The sequence below is a fragment of the Phyllobates terribilis genome, unplaced genomic scaffold (assembly GCF_046119375.1).
Source record: "Phyllobates terribilis strain yellow unplaced genomic scaffold, ASM4611937v1 Scaffold_1__5_contigs__length_1240528914, whole genome shotgun sequence".
NCBI lineage: Eukaryota > Metazoa > Chordata > Amphibia > Anura > Dendrobatidae > Phyllobates > Phyllobates terribilis.
Window position 1 is genome coordinate 1,237,748,101 of NW_027362761.1, and position 14,123 is coordinate 1,237,762,223.

Here is a 14,123-nt window from a genome sequence, read left to right on the forward strand (position 1 = left end):
CTCTGGAGGTGACTAGAGGATAAGACCTGATGTAACAGCAGAATAGTGAGTGCAGCTCTGGAGATGACTGGAGGATAACACTATGTAACCGCAGAATAGTGATTGCAGCTCTGGAGGTGACTGGAGGATAAGACATGATGTAACAGCAGAATAGTGAGTGCAGCTCTGGAGGTGACTGGAGGATAGGACATGATATAACAGCAGAATAGTGAGTGCAGCTCTGGAGGTGACTGGAGGATAGGACATGATGTAACAGCAGAATAGTGAGTACAGCTCTGGAGGTGACTGCAGGCTGTGACACTGTTGGGTGACTGCGCTGATGGTTTGTTGCTCTGTCCTGCTCCTGGATCTCATTAACCCCTGTCTTGCTGTCTTCTCTCCGCCTCGGCTTCTCCTCTGTCTCTTCCTGCCGCTTCTCCGCAGATCACCACCCGCCGCACTAAGGTGAGCGCCCGGAGCAGCCGAGCAGAGTGTGTCTGATGGTCCTGTCTGTGGGGGGAGGGGCTGGAGAAGCCGCCATTGTTAGGTGTCTCGGACATGAGATGACTGTACACTGGCTCATTGTCTGTGGTCCTGGATCAGTGGCTGCTACACTGTAACAACACCGCAGCTCTGTGTCCCACCAGCAGTCACAGGAGCCACCTGTGCACACCGCAGCGTGGTCCCGGGACACGGATTGTCGCCCCTTCGTTTTGTGATTTATGATTTTCCCTTGTCTTGTACTGTGTGCCGCACACTGCACCTCGCTCTGCTACACGAAGTTATGCCAGGAAAAGACTGTACGAAGACCCCACAACAGTGCCGGCAGGGTCCGCCAGCCTCAGACAGACACAACGGAAATGACACATTCAGCTCTGCTACATCACACCCGGCCGTCCCTGGTGCTGACACATTCAGCTCTGCTACATCACACCCGGCCGTCCCTGGTGCTGACACATTCAGCTCTGCTACATCACACCCGGCCGTCCCTGGTGCTGACACATACAGCTCTGCTACATCACACCCGGCCGTCCCTGGTGGTGACACATACAGCTCCGCTACATCACAGCCGGCCGGCCCTGGTGGTGACACATTCAGCTCTGCTACATCACACCCGGCCGTCCCTGGTGCTGACACATACAGCTCTGCTACATCACACCCGGCCGTCCCTGGTGCTGACACATACAGCTCTGCTACATCACACCCGGCCGTCCCTGGTGCTGACACATTCAGCTCTGCTACATCCCACCCGGCCGTCCCTGGTGCTGACACATACAGCTCCGCTACATCACAGCCGTCCGTCCCTGGTGGTGACACATTCAGCTCTGCTATATCACACCCGGCCGTCCCTGGTGGTGACACATTCAGCTCTGCTATATCACACCCGGCCGTCCCTGGTGCTGACACATACAGCTCTGCTGTATCACACCCGGCCGTCCCTGGTGCTGACGCATACAGCTCTGCTACATCACACCCTACCGTCCCTGGTGCTGACACATACAGCTCTGCTACATCACACCCGGCCGTCCCTGGTGCTGACACATACAGCTCCGCTACATCACATACGGCCGTCCCTGGTGCTGACCCATACAGCTCCGCTACATCACACCCGGCCGTCCCTGGTGCTGACACATACAGCTCTGCTACATCACACTCGTCCTTCCCTGGTGCTGACACATACAGCTCTGCTACATCACACCCGGCCGTCCCTGGTGCTGACACATACAGCTCTGCTACATCATACCCGGCCGTCCCTGGTGCTGACACATACAGCTCTGATACATCACACCCTACCGTCCCTGGTGCTGACACATACAGCTCTGCTACATCACACCCGGCCGTCCCTGGTGCTGACACATACAGCTCTGCTACATCATACCCGGCCGTCCCTGGTGCTGACACATACAGCTCTGCTACATCATACCCGGCCGTCCCTGGTGCTGACACATACAGCTCTGATACATCACACCCTACCGTCCCTGGTGCTGACACATTCAGCTCTGCTACATCACACCCGGCCGCTGCCCGTCCCTGGTTCTGTAGGGTGGAGTAGCCCTTTATTATGGGGTCTTCATGTATATTGTGCCCCTCCACCGTTCACGCTCTGCTCACATTCTATGGTTTTGGAGGCTCGTTGTCAGCAGGTTTTGGCCAGGACGAGGCTGCAGCCAATCACTGACAGCAAGCAGTGGTCTTGCACATGGTGCAGAGGTCACACACCAAGTCTGCGGTATCATCACTCCCCGGGGGAGCAGCGGTCGGTGCCGTGGAGGCCGGGATGGAGCACTCTGTGCCGTATAGTCCCGTCCATTAATGAGGTGTCTCCTGATTGCAGCCCACGCGCCCGTCCAGCTCTGCTGCATCCAGCGGTACGGCCGGGGCCTCCGGATCTGCATCGGCATCATGTGGAGAGATCAGCAGCAGCGAGCCCAGCACGCCAGCACAGACCCCACTAGCGGCTCCCATCATCCCATCGCCCTCACTGACCTCTCCGGTGGCCCCGCTGCCTGCCCCGGGGCCCTCCAAGGTAAAGATGGCGGCATCATTGCCCCTTGTGTCCCATCCTCATGGCCAGACCCTGATCTGTGCGCTATTCCAGGAGGAGGAGAACCTGAGAGCTCAGGTGAAGGATCTGGAGGAGAAGCTGGAGACCCTGAAGATGAAGAGGTCCGAGGACAAGGCCAAGCTGAAGGAGATGGAGAAGTCCAAGCTTCAGCTGGAGCAGCTCCAGGAGTGGAGGAGTAAGATGCAGGAGCAGCAGGCCGACCTCCAGCGCCAGCTCAAGGAGGCCAAGAAGGTGGGTGACCGGCGCCGGAGAAGACGCATCCAAGGAGCAGCAGTATCCAACCATCATGTCTTTTGTACAGGAGGCCAAGGAAGCTCTGGAGGCCCAGGAGCGCTACATGGAGGAGATGGCGGACACTGCAGACGCTATAGAAATGGCCACGCTGGACAAGGAGATGGCCGAGGAGCGAGCAGAGTCCTTACAGCAGGAGGTGGAGACCTTAAAGGAGAAGGTGGAGGAGCTGACCATGGACCTGGAGATCCTGAAGCACGAGATTGAGGAGAAAGGTGGGTCATATGGTGGACTAAAGTATGGCGGGAGGAGGCGGGGTGACATACACATGGTGGGGCAACTTACAGGCGGTGGAGCGTATGATGGCAGGTGGGGGTAATGTACAGGCGGTGGAGCGTATGATGGCAGGTGGGGGTAATGTACAGGCGGTGGAGCGCATGACGGCAGGTGGTGGGGTAATGTACAGGCGGTGGAGCGTATGATGGCAGGTGGGGGTAATGTACCGGCGGTGGAGCGTATGATGGCAGGTGGGGGTAATGTACAAGCGGTGGAGCGCATGACGGCAGGTGGTGGGGTAATGTACAGGCGGAGGAGCGCATGACGGCAGGTGGTGGGGTAATGTACAGGCGGTGGAGCGTATGATGGCAGGTGGTGGGGTAATGTACAGGTGGTGGAGCATATGACGGCAGGTGATGGGGTAATGTACAGGCGGTGAAGCGTATGACGGCTGGTGGTGCGGTAATGTACAAGCGGTGGAGCGTATGACGCTGGTGGGGTAATGTACAGGCGGTGGAGCATATGACGGCAGGTGGGGGTAATGTACAGGCGGTGGAGCGTATGACGAGGTGGTGCGGTAATGTACAAGCGGTGGAGCGTATGATGGCAGGTGAGGGTAATGTACAAGAGGTGGAGCGTATGATGGCAGGTGGGGGTAATGTACAGGCGGAGGAGCGTATGACGGCAGGTGGTGGGGTAATGTACAGGCTATGGAGCGTATGACGGCTGGTGGTGCTGTAATGTACAAGAGGTGGAGCGTATGATGGCAGGTGGGGGTAATGTACAGGCGAAGGAGCGCATGACGGCAGGTGGGGGTAATGTACAGGCGGTGGAGCGCATGACGGCAGGTGGTGGGGTAATGTACAGGCGGAGGAGCGCATGACGGCAGGTGGTGGGGTAATGTACAGGTGGTGGAGCATATGACGGCAGGTGATGGGGTAATGTACAGGCGGTGGAGCGTATGACGGCTGGTGGTGCGGTAATGTACAAGCGGTGGAGCGTATGACGCTGGTGGGGTAATGTACAGGCGGTGGAGCATATGACGACAGGTAGGGGTAATGTACAGGCGGTGGAGAGTATGACGAGATGGTGCGGTAATGTACAAGCGGTGGAGCGTATGATGGCAGGTGAGGGTAATGTACAAGAGGTGGAGCGTATGATGGCAGGTGGGGGTAATGTACAGGCGGAGGAGCTCATGACGGCAGATGGTGGGGTAATGTACAGGCGGTGGAGCGTATGACGGCTGGTGGTGCTGTAATGTACAAGCGGTGGAGCGTATGATGGCAGGTGGGGGTAATGTACAGGCGGTGGAGCGTATGATGGCTGGTGGTGCGGTAATGTACAGGCGGTGGAGCGTATGACGCTGGTGGGGCAATGTACAGGCAGTGGATTGTATAATGGCAGGCGGTGGGGTAATGTACAGGCGGTGGAGCATATTACGAGGTGGTGGGGTAATGTACAGGCGGTGGAGCGTATGACGGCAGGTGGTGGTAATGTACAGGCGGTGGAGCGTATGACTGCAGGTGGGGGTAATGTACAGGCGGTGGAGCGTATGGTGACAGGCGGGGGTAGTGTACAGGCGGTGGAGTGTATAATGGCAGGCGGTGGAGCAATGTACCGGCGGTGGAGCGTATGACGAGGTGGTGGGGTAATGTACAGGCGGTGGAGCGTATGACGGCAGGTGGTGGGGTAATGTACAGGCGGTGGAGCATATGACGGCAGGTGGTGAGGTAATGTACAGGCAGTTGAACGTATGACGAGGTGGTGGGGGTAATGTGCAGGCGGTGGAGCGTATGACGAGGTGGTGGGGTAATGTACAGGCGGTGGAGCGTATGACGGCAGCTGGTGGTAATGTACAGGCGGTGGAGCGTATGACGGCAGGTGGGGGTAATGTACAGGCGGTGGAGCGTATGACGGCAGGTGGGGGTAATGTACAGGCGGTGGAGCGTATGACTGCAGGTGGTGGGGTAATGTACAGGCGGTGGAGCGTATGACGGCAGTATGACGGCAGGTGGTGGGGTAATGTTGAGGCGGAGGAGCGCATGACGGCAGGTGGTGGGGTAATGTACAGGTGGTGGAGCATATGACGGCAGGTGATGGGGTAATGTACAGGCGGTGGAGCGTATGACGGCTGGTGGTGCGGTAATGTACAAGCGGTGGAGCGTATGACGCTGGTGGGGTAATGTACAGGCGGTGGAGCATATGTCGAGGTGGTGGGGTAATATACAGGCGGTGGAGCGTATGACGGCAGGTGGTGGGGTAATGTACAGGCGGTGGAGCGTATGACGGCAGGTGGTGGGGTAATGTACAGGCGGTGGAGCGTATGACGGTCGGTAGGGGTATGTACAGGCGGTGGAGCGTATGACGGCAGGTGGTGGGGTAATGGGCAGGTTCGCTGTTGGCTGTTGTCCATTCCCACTCTTTGATTGTTGCCCCCTCCCTCCTGGTCGGCTGTCGTCGCTCTGTCCCTCCCCTCTCCCTCCTGGTCGGCTGTCGTCGCTCGGTCCCTCCCCTCCCTCCTGGTCGGCTGTCGTCGCTCGGTCCCTCCCCTCCCTCCTGGTCGGCTGTCGTCGCTCTGTCCCTCCCCTCCCTCCTGGTCGGCTGTCGTCGCTCGGTCCCTCCCCTCCCTCCTGGTCGGCTGTCGTCGCTCTGTCCCTCCCCTCTCCCTCCTGGTCGGCTGTCGTCGCTCGGTCCCTCCCCTCCCTCCTGGTCGGCTGTCGTCGCTCGGTCCCTCCCCTCTCCCTCCTGGTCGGCTGTCGTCGCTCTGTCCCTCCCCTCTCCCTCCTGGTCGGCTGTCGTCGCTCGGTCCCTCCTCTCCCTCCTGGTCGGCTGTCGTCGCTCGGTCCCTCCCCTCCCTCCTGGTCGGCTGTCGTCGCTCTGTCCCTCCCCTCTCCCTCCTGGTCGGCTGTCGTCGCTCGGTCCCTCCCCTCCCTCCTGGTCGGCTGTCGTCGCTCGGTCCCTCCTCTCCTTCCTGGTCGGCTGTCGTCGCTCGGTCCCTCCCCTCTCCCTCCTGGTCGGCTGTCGTCGCTCGGTCCCTCCCCTCTCCCTCCTGGTCGGCTGTCGTCGCTCGGTCCCTCCCCTCTCCCTCCTGGTCGGCTGTCGTCGCTCGGTCCCTCCCCTCTCCCTCCTGGTCGGCTGTCGTCGCTCTGTCCCTCCCCTCCCTCCTGGTCGGCTGTCGTCGCTCTGTCCCTCCCCTTCCTCCTGGTCGGCTGTCGTCGCTCTGTCCCTCCCCTCTCCCTCCTGGTCGGCTGTCGTCGCTCTGTCCCTCCCCTCTCCCTCCTGGTCGGCTGTCGTCGCTCGGTCCCTCCCCTCCCTCCTGGTCGGCTGTCGTCGCTCGGTCCCTCCCCTCCCTCCTGGTCGGCTGTCGTCGCTCGGTCCCTCCTGGTCGGCTGTCTTCGCTCTGTCCCTCCCCTCTCCCTCCTGGTCGGCTGTCGTCGCTCGGTCCCTCCCCTCCCTCCTGGTCGGCTGTCGTCGCTCGGTCCCTCCCCTCTCCCTCCTGGTCGGCTGTCGCTCGGTCCCTCCCCTCTCCCTCCTGGTCGGCTGTCGTCGCTCGGTCCCTCCCCTCTCCCTCCTGATCGGCTGTCTTCGCTCTGTCCCTCCCCTCCCTCCTGGTCGGCTGTCGTCGCTCGGTCCCTCCCCTCCCTCCTGGTCGGCTGTCGTCGCTCGGTCCCTCCCCTCCCTCCTGGTCGGCTGTCGTCGCTCGGTCCCTCCCCTCCCTCCTGGTCGGCTGTCGTCGCTCGGTCCCTCCCCTCCCTCCTGGTCGGCTGTCGTCGCTCGGTCCCTCCCCTCCCTCCTGGTCGGCTGTCGTCGCTCTGTCCCTCCTCTCCCTCCTGGTCGGCTGTCTTCGCTCTGTCCCTCCCCTCCCTCCTGGTCGGCTGTCGTCGCTCGGTCCCTCCCCTCTCCCTCCTGGTCGGCTGTCGTCGCTCGGTCCCTCCCCTCCCTCCTGGTCGGCTGTCGTCGCTCGGTCCCTCCCCTCTCCCTCCTGGTCGGCTGTCGTCGCTCGGTCCCTCTCCCTCCTGGTCGGCTGTCGTCGCTCGGTCCCTCCCCTCTCCCTCCTAGTCGGCTGTCGTCGCTCGGTCCCTCCCCTCCCTCCTGGTCGGCTGTCGTCGCTCGGTCCCTCCCCTCCCTCCTGGTCGGCTGTCGTCGCTCGGTCCCTCCTCTCCCTCCTGGTCGGCTGTCGTCGCTCGGTCCCTCCTCTCCCTCCTGGTCGGCTGTCGTTGCTCGGTCCCTCCCCTCCCTCCTGGTCGGCTGTCGTTGCTCGGTCCCTCCCCTCCCTCCTGGTCGGCTGTCGTTGCTCGGTCCCTCCCCTCCCTCCTGGTCGGCTGTCGTTGCTCGGTCCCTCCCCTCCCTCCTGGTCGGCTGTCGTCGCTCGGTCCCTCCCCTCCCTCCTGGTCGGCTGTCGTCGCTCGGTCCCTCCCCTCCCTCCTGGTCGGCTGTCGTCGCTCGGTTCCTCCCCTCTCCCTCCTGGTCGGCTGTCGTCGCTCGGTCCCTCCCCTCTCCCTCCTGGTCGGCTGTCGTCGCTCGGTCCCTCCCCTCCCTCCTGGTCGGCTGTCGTCGCTCGGTCCCTCCTCTCTCCCTCCTGGTCGGCTGTCGTCGCTCGGTCCCTCCCCTCTCCCTCCTGGTCGGCTGTCGTCGCTCGGTCCCTCCCCTCTCCCTCCTGGTCGGCTGTCGTCGCTCGGTCCCTCCCCTCCCTCCTGGTCGGCTGTCGTCGCTCGGTCCCTCCCCTCTCCCTCCTGGTCGGCTGTCGTCGCTCGGTCCCTCCCCTCTCCCTCCTGGTCGGCTGTCGTCGCTCTGTCCCTCCCCTCTCCCTCCTGGTCGGCTGTCGTCGCTCGGTCCCTCCTCTCCCTCCTGGTCGGCTGTCGTCGCTCTGTCCCTCCCCTCTCCCTCCTGGTCGGCTGTCGTCGCTCGGTCCCTCCCCTCCCTCCTGGTCGGCTGTCGTCGCTCCGTCCCCCCCCCCCCCCCCTCTGGTTGTCTGTCTTTAGGGCGTCCCCGGTCCCCCCTGTTTCGGAGCTCTGCGTTGCACCCTTTCTGCGCTGACCCCTGGTGGTGGCCGGTCTCCCCTGTAGGATCTGATGGAGCCGCGTCCAGCTATCAGGTGAAGCAGCTAGAGGAGCAGAACGGCCGCCTGAAGGAAGCTCTGGTCAGGTGAGCGCGGACCCTGTGATTGGGGGGGGGTGTCCCCCTGCGTGCCCTTTGATTGGGGGTCCCGGTGTACCCCCTTGGCTGACTCCTTCCCTCTTGTAGGATGCGGGATCTGTCGGCCTCGGAGAAGCAGGAGCACGTCCGGGTGCAGAAGCAGCTGGAGAAGAAGAACACGGAGCTGGAGAGTCTGCGGCAGCAGAGAGAGAAGCTGCAGGAGGAGGCGGCGCAGACCGAGAAGACCATCGACGAGCTGAAGGAGCAGGTGAGCGCGCTGCCGGGGGCTCTCCCGTGGACCCTGCGCCGGGGGCTCTCCCGTGGACCCTGCGCCGGGGGCTCTCCCGTGGACCCTGCGCCGGGGGCTCTCCCGTGGACCCTGCGCCGGGGTCAATCCCGTGGACCCTGCGCCGGGGGCTCTCCCGGGGACCCTGCGCCGGGGGCTCTCCCGGGGACCCTGCGCCGGGGGCTCTCCCGGGGACCCTGCGCCGGGGTCAATCCCGTGGACCCTGCGCCGGGGGCTCTCCCGGGGACCCTGCGCCGGGGGCTCTCCCGTGGACCCTGCGCCGGGGGCTCTCCCGTGGACCCTGCGCCGGGGGCTCTCCCGGGGACCCTGCGCCGGGGTCAATCCCGTGGACCCTGCGCCGGGGGCTCTCCCGGGGACCCTGCGCCGGGGGCTCTCCCGGGGACCCTGCGCCGGTCGCTGCCTCATTGCTGACAGTATTTTTTTTCCATGGTCAGGTGGACGCTGCTCTTGGAGCTGAAGAAATGGTGGAAACGCTGACAGAGCGGAACCTGGACCTGGAGGAGAAAGTCCGAGAACTGCGCGAGACAGTCACCGACCTGGTACTAAGACAGCCGTCTGCAGAGATAGATTGTGACTCCATAGCCCAATCCCTGCCCTGGGGGACTAGTGGAGAGCTCTGTCTTGGTGATGTGTTCCCTGGTGGACCAGTGGAGAACTCTGTCCTGGTGATATGTTCCCTGGTGGACCAGTGGAGAGCTCTGTCTTGGTGATATGTTCCCTGGTGAACCAGTGGAGAGCTCTCTCCTGGTGATATGTTCCCTGGTGGACCAGTGGAGAGCTCTGCCCTGGTGATATGTTCCCTGGTGGACCAGTGGAGAGCTCTGTCTTGGTGATATGTTCCCTGGTGAACCAGTGGAGAGCTCTCTCCTGGTGATATGTTCCCTGGTGGACCAGTGGAGAGCTCTGCCCTGGTGATATGTTCCCTGGTGGACCAGTGGAGAGCTCTGCCCTGGTGATATGTTCCCTGGTGGACCAGTGGAGAGCTCTGCCCTGGTGATATGTTCCCTGGTGGACCAGTGGAGTGCTCTGTCCTGGTGATATGTTCCCTGGTGGACCAGTGGAGAGCTCTGTCTTGGTGATATGTTCCCTGGTGAACCAGTGGAGAGCTCTCTCCTGGTGATATGTTCCCTGGTGGACCAGTGGAGAGCTCTGCCCTGGTGATATGTTCCCTGGTGGACCAGTGGAGAGCTCTGTCTTGGTGATATGTTCCCTGGTGAACCAGTGGAGAGCTCTCTCCTGGTGATATGTTCCCTGGTGGACCAGTGGAGAGCTCTGCCCTGGTGATATGTTCCCTGGTGGACCAGTGGAGAGCTCTGTCTTGGTGATATGTTCCCTGGTGAACCAGTGGAGAGCTCTCTCCTGGTGATATGTTCCCTGGTTGACCAGTGGAGAGCTCTGTCCTGGTGATATGTTCCCTGGTGGACCAGTGGAGAGCTCTCTCCTGGTGATATGTTCCCTGGTTGACCAGTGGAGAGCTCTCTCCTGGTGATATGTTCCCTGGTGGACCAGTGGAGAGCTCTGTCCTGGTGATATGTTCCCTGGTAGACCAGTGGAGAGCTCTGTCCTGGTGATATGTTCCCTGGTGGACCAGTGGAGAGCTCTGCCCTGGTGATATGTTCCCTGGTGGACCAGTGGAGAGCCCTGTCTTGGTGATATGTTCTCTGGTGGACCAGTGGAGAGCTCTGTCCTGGTGATATGTTCCCTGGTGGACCAGTGGAGAGCTCTGTCCTGGTGATATGTTCCCTGGTGGACCAGTGGAGAGCTCTCTCCTGGTGATATGTTCCCTGGTTGACCAGTGGAGAGCTCTGTCCTGGTGATATGTTCCCTGGTAGACCAGTGGAGAGCTCTGTCCTGGTGATATGTTCCCTGGTGGACCAGTGGAGAGCTCTGCCCTGGTGATATGTTCCCTGGTGGACCAGTGGAGAGCTCTGTCTTGGTGATATGTTCCCTGGTGAACCAGTGGAGAGCTCTCTCCTGGTGATATGTTCCCTGGTTGACCAGTGGAGAGCTCTCTCCTGGTGATATGTTCCCTGGTTGACCAGTGGAGAGCTCTGTCTTGGTGATGTGTTCCCTGGTGGACCAGTGGAGAGCTCTGTCTTGGTGATGTGTTCCCTGGTGGACCAGTGGAGAGCTCTGCCCTGGTGATATGTTCCCTGGTGGACCAGTGGAGAGCTCTGCCCTGGTGATATGTTCCCTGGTGGACCAGTGGAGAGCCCTGTCTTGGTGATATGTTCTCTGGTGGACCAGTGGAGAGCTCTGTCCTGGTGATATGTTCCCTGGTGGACCAGTGGACAGCCCTGTCTTGGTGATATGTTCTCTGGTGGACCAGTGGAGAGCTCTGTCCTGGTGATATGTTCCCTGGTGGACCAGTGGAGAGCTCTGTCCTGGTGATATGTTCCCTGGTGGACCAGTGGAGAGCTCTGTCCTGGTTACTTGTTTCCTGGTGGACCAGTGGAGAGCTCTGTCCTGGTGATATATTCCCTGGTGGACCAGTAGAGAGTTCTGTCCTGGTGATATCTTCCCTGGTGGATCAGTGGAGAACTTTGTCCTGGTGATATGTTCCCTGGTGGATCAGTGGAGAACTTTGTCCTGGTGATATGTTCCCTGGTGGACTAGTGGAGAGCTCTGTCCCGGTGATATGTTCCCTGGTGGACCAGTGGAGAGCTCTGTCCCGGTGATATGTTCCCTGGTGGACCAGTGGAGAGCTCTGTCCTGGTGATATGTTCCCTGGTTGACCAGTGGAGAGCTCTGTCCTGGTGATATCTTCCCTGGTGGACCAGTTGGGAGGCGCTGTCCTGGTGATATGTTCCCTGGAGGATCAGTGGAGAGCTCTGTCCTGGTGATATGTTCCCTGGTGGACCAGTGGAGAGTTCTGTCTTGGTGATATGTTCTCTGGTGGACTAGTGGAGAGCTCTGCCCTGGTGATATGTTCCCTGGTGGACCAGTGGAGAGCGCTGCCCTGGTGATATGTTCCCTGGTGGACCAGTGGAAAGCTCTGTCCTGGTGATATGTTCCCTGGTGGACTAGTGGAGGCGCTGTCCTGGTGATATGTTTCCTGGTGCACCAGTGGAGAGCGCTGTCCTGGTGATATCTTCCCTGGTGGACCAGTGGAGTGCTCTGTCTTGGTGATATGTTCCCTGGTGGACCAGTGGAGAGCTCTGTCCTGGTGATATATTCCCTGGTGGACCAGTGGAGTGCTCTGTCCTGGTGATATATTCCCTGGTGGACCAGTGGAGTGCTCTGTCCTGGTGATATATTCCCTGGTGGACCAGTGGAGTGCTCTGTCCTGGTGATATGTTCCCTGGTGGACTAGTGGAGAGCTCTGCCCTGGTGATATGTTCCCTGGTGGACCAGTGGAGAGTGCTGTCCTGGTGAGATGTTCCCTGGTCGATCAGTAGAGAGCTCTGTCCTGGTGATATGTTCCCTCGTGGACCAGTGGAGAGTGCTGTCCTGGTGATATGTTCCCTGGTGGACCAGTGGAGAGCGCTGTCCTGGTGATATGTTCCCTGGTGGACCAGTGGAGAGCTCTGTCCTGGTGATATGTTCCCTGGTGGACCAGTGGAGAGCGCTGTCCTGGTGATATGTTCCCTGGTGGACTAGTGGAGAGCTCTGTCCTGGTGATATGTTCCCTGGTGGACCAGTGGAGAGCTCTGTCCTGGTGATATGTTCCCTGGTGGACCAGTGGAAAGCTCTGCCCTGGTGATATGTTCCCTGGTGGACCAGTGGAGAGTGCTGTCCTGGTGATATGTTCCCTGGTGGACCAGTGGAGAGCGCTGTCCTGGTGATATGTTCCCTGGTGGACCAGTGGAGAGCTCTGTCTTGGTGATGTGTTCCCTGGTGGACCAGTGGAGAGCTCTGTCTTGGTGATGTGTTCCCTGGTGGACCAGTGGAGAGCGCTGTCCTGGTGATGTGTTCCCTGGTGGACCAGTGGAGAGCTCTGTCTTGGTGATATGTTCCCTGGTGGACCAGTGGAGAGCGCTGTCCTGGTGATATGTTCCCTGGTGGACCAGTGGAGAGCTCTGTCTTGGTGATATGTTCCCTGGTGGACCAGTGGAGAGCGCTGTCCTGGTGATATGTTCCCTGGTGGACCAGTGGAGAGTGCTGTCCTGGTGATATGTTCCCTGGTGGACCAGTGGAGAGTGCTGTCCTGGTGATATGTTCCCTGGTGGACCAGTGGAGAGCTCTCTCCTGGTGATATGTTCCCTGGTGGACCAGTGGAAAGCTCTGTCCTGGTGATATGTTCCCTGGTGGACCAGTGGAGAGCTCTGTCCTGGTGATATGTTCCCTGGTGGACCAGTGGAGAGCGCTGTCCTGGTGATATGTTCCCTGGTGGACCAGTGGAGAGCTCTGTCTTGGTGATATGTTCCCTGGTGGACCAGTGGAGAGCTCTGTCTTGGTGATATGTTCCCTGGTGGATCAGTGGAGAGCGCTGTCCTGGTGATATGTTCCCTGGTGGACTAGTGGAGAGCTCTGTCCTGGTGATATGTTCCCTGGTGGACTAGTGGAGAGCTCTGTCCTGGTGATATGTTCCCTGGGGGACTAGTGGAGAGCTCTGTCCTGGTGATATGGTCCCTGGTGGACCAGTGGAGAGCTCTGTCCTGGTGATATGTTCCCTGGTGGACCAGTGGAGAGCGCTGTCCTGGTGATATGTTCCCTGGGGGACTAGTGGAGAGCTCTGTCCTGGTGATATGTTCCCTGGGGGACCAGTGGAGAGCGCTGTCCTGGTGATATGTTCCCTGGGGGACCAGTGGAGAGCTCTGTCCTGGTGATATGTTCCCTGGTGGACTAGTGGAGAGCTCTGTCCTGGTGATATGGTCCCTGGTGGACTAGTGGAGAGCTCTGTCCTGGTGATATGGTCCCTGGTGGACTAGTGGAGAGCTCTGTCCTGGTGATATGTTCCCTGGGGGACTAGTGGAGAGCTCTGTCCTGGTGATATATTCCCTGGTGGACCAGTGGAGAGCGCTGTCCTGGTGATATGTTCCCTGGGGGACTAGTGGAGAGCTCTGTCCTGGTGATATATTCCCTGGTGGACCAGTGGAGAGCTCTGTCCTGGTGATAAGTTCCCTGGGGGACTAGTGGAGAGCTCTGTCCTGGTGATATATTCCCTGGTGGACCAGTGGAGAGCGCTGTCCTGGTGATATGTTCCCTGGGGGACCAGTGGAGATCTCTGTCCTGGTGATATCGTCCCTGGGGGACCAGTGGAGAGCGCTGTCCTGGTGATATGGTCCCTGGGGGACCAGTGGAGAGCGCTGTCCTGGTGATATGGTCCCTGGTGGACTAGTGGAGAGCTCTGTCCTGGTGATATGGTCCCTGGTGGACCAGTGGAGAGCTCTGTCCTGGTGATATGTTCCCTGGTGGACTAGTGGAGAGCTCTGTCCTGGTGATATGGTCCCTGGTGGACCAGTGGAGAGCTCTGTCCTGGTGATATATTCCCTGGTGGACCAGTGGAGAGCTCTGTCCTGGTGATATGTTCCCTGGGGGACTAGTGGAGAGCTCTGTCCTGGTGATATCGTCCCTGGGGGACCAGTGGAGAGCTCTGTCCTGGTGATATGTTCCCTGGTGGACTAGTGGAGAGCTCTGTCCTGGTGATATGGTCCCTGGTGGACCAGTGGAAAGCTCTGTCCTGGT

At 60.4% G+C, this 14,123-nt stretch overlaps 1 protein-coding gene across 9 annotated transcripts in view; it reads left to right on the plus strand.

The window, feature by feature from the left end:
• Positions 1-14,123, plus strand: part of DCTN1 (dynactin subunit 1) — a 106,803-nt gene that overhangs the window by 38,314 nt on the left and 54,366 nt on the right. For 5 of the 9 annotated variants that reach the window (XM_073650615.1, XM_073650617.1, XM_073650620.1 and 2 more), the window contains 6 exons: positions 2,315-2,506; positions 2,579-2,776; positions 2,847-3,051; positions 8,119-8,197; positions 8,297-8,456; positions 8,930-9,034. In XM_073650615.1, coding sequence (XP_073506716.1) covers positions 2,315-2,506; positions 2,579-2,776; positions 2,847-3,051; positions 8,119-8,197; positions 8,297-8,456; positions 8,930-9,034 — 939 coding nt within the window. Of the gene's footprint in view, positions 1-423; positions 445-2,314; positions 2,507-2,578; positions 2,777-2,846; positions 3,052-8,118; positions 8,198-8,296; positions 8,457-8,929; positions 9,035-14,123 lie in introns of all 9 variants that reach the window. The other 4 variants (XM_073650598.1, XM_073650619.1, XM_073650607.1 and 1 more) reach the window with 1 other exon arrangement.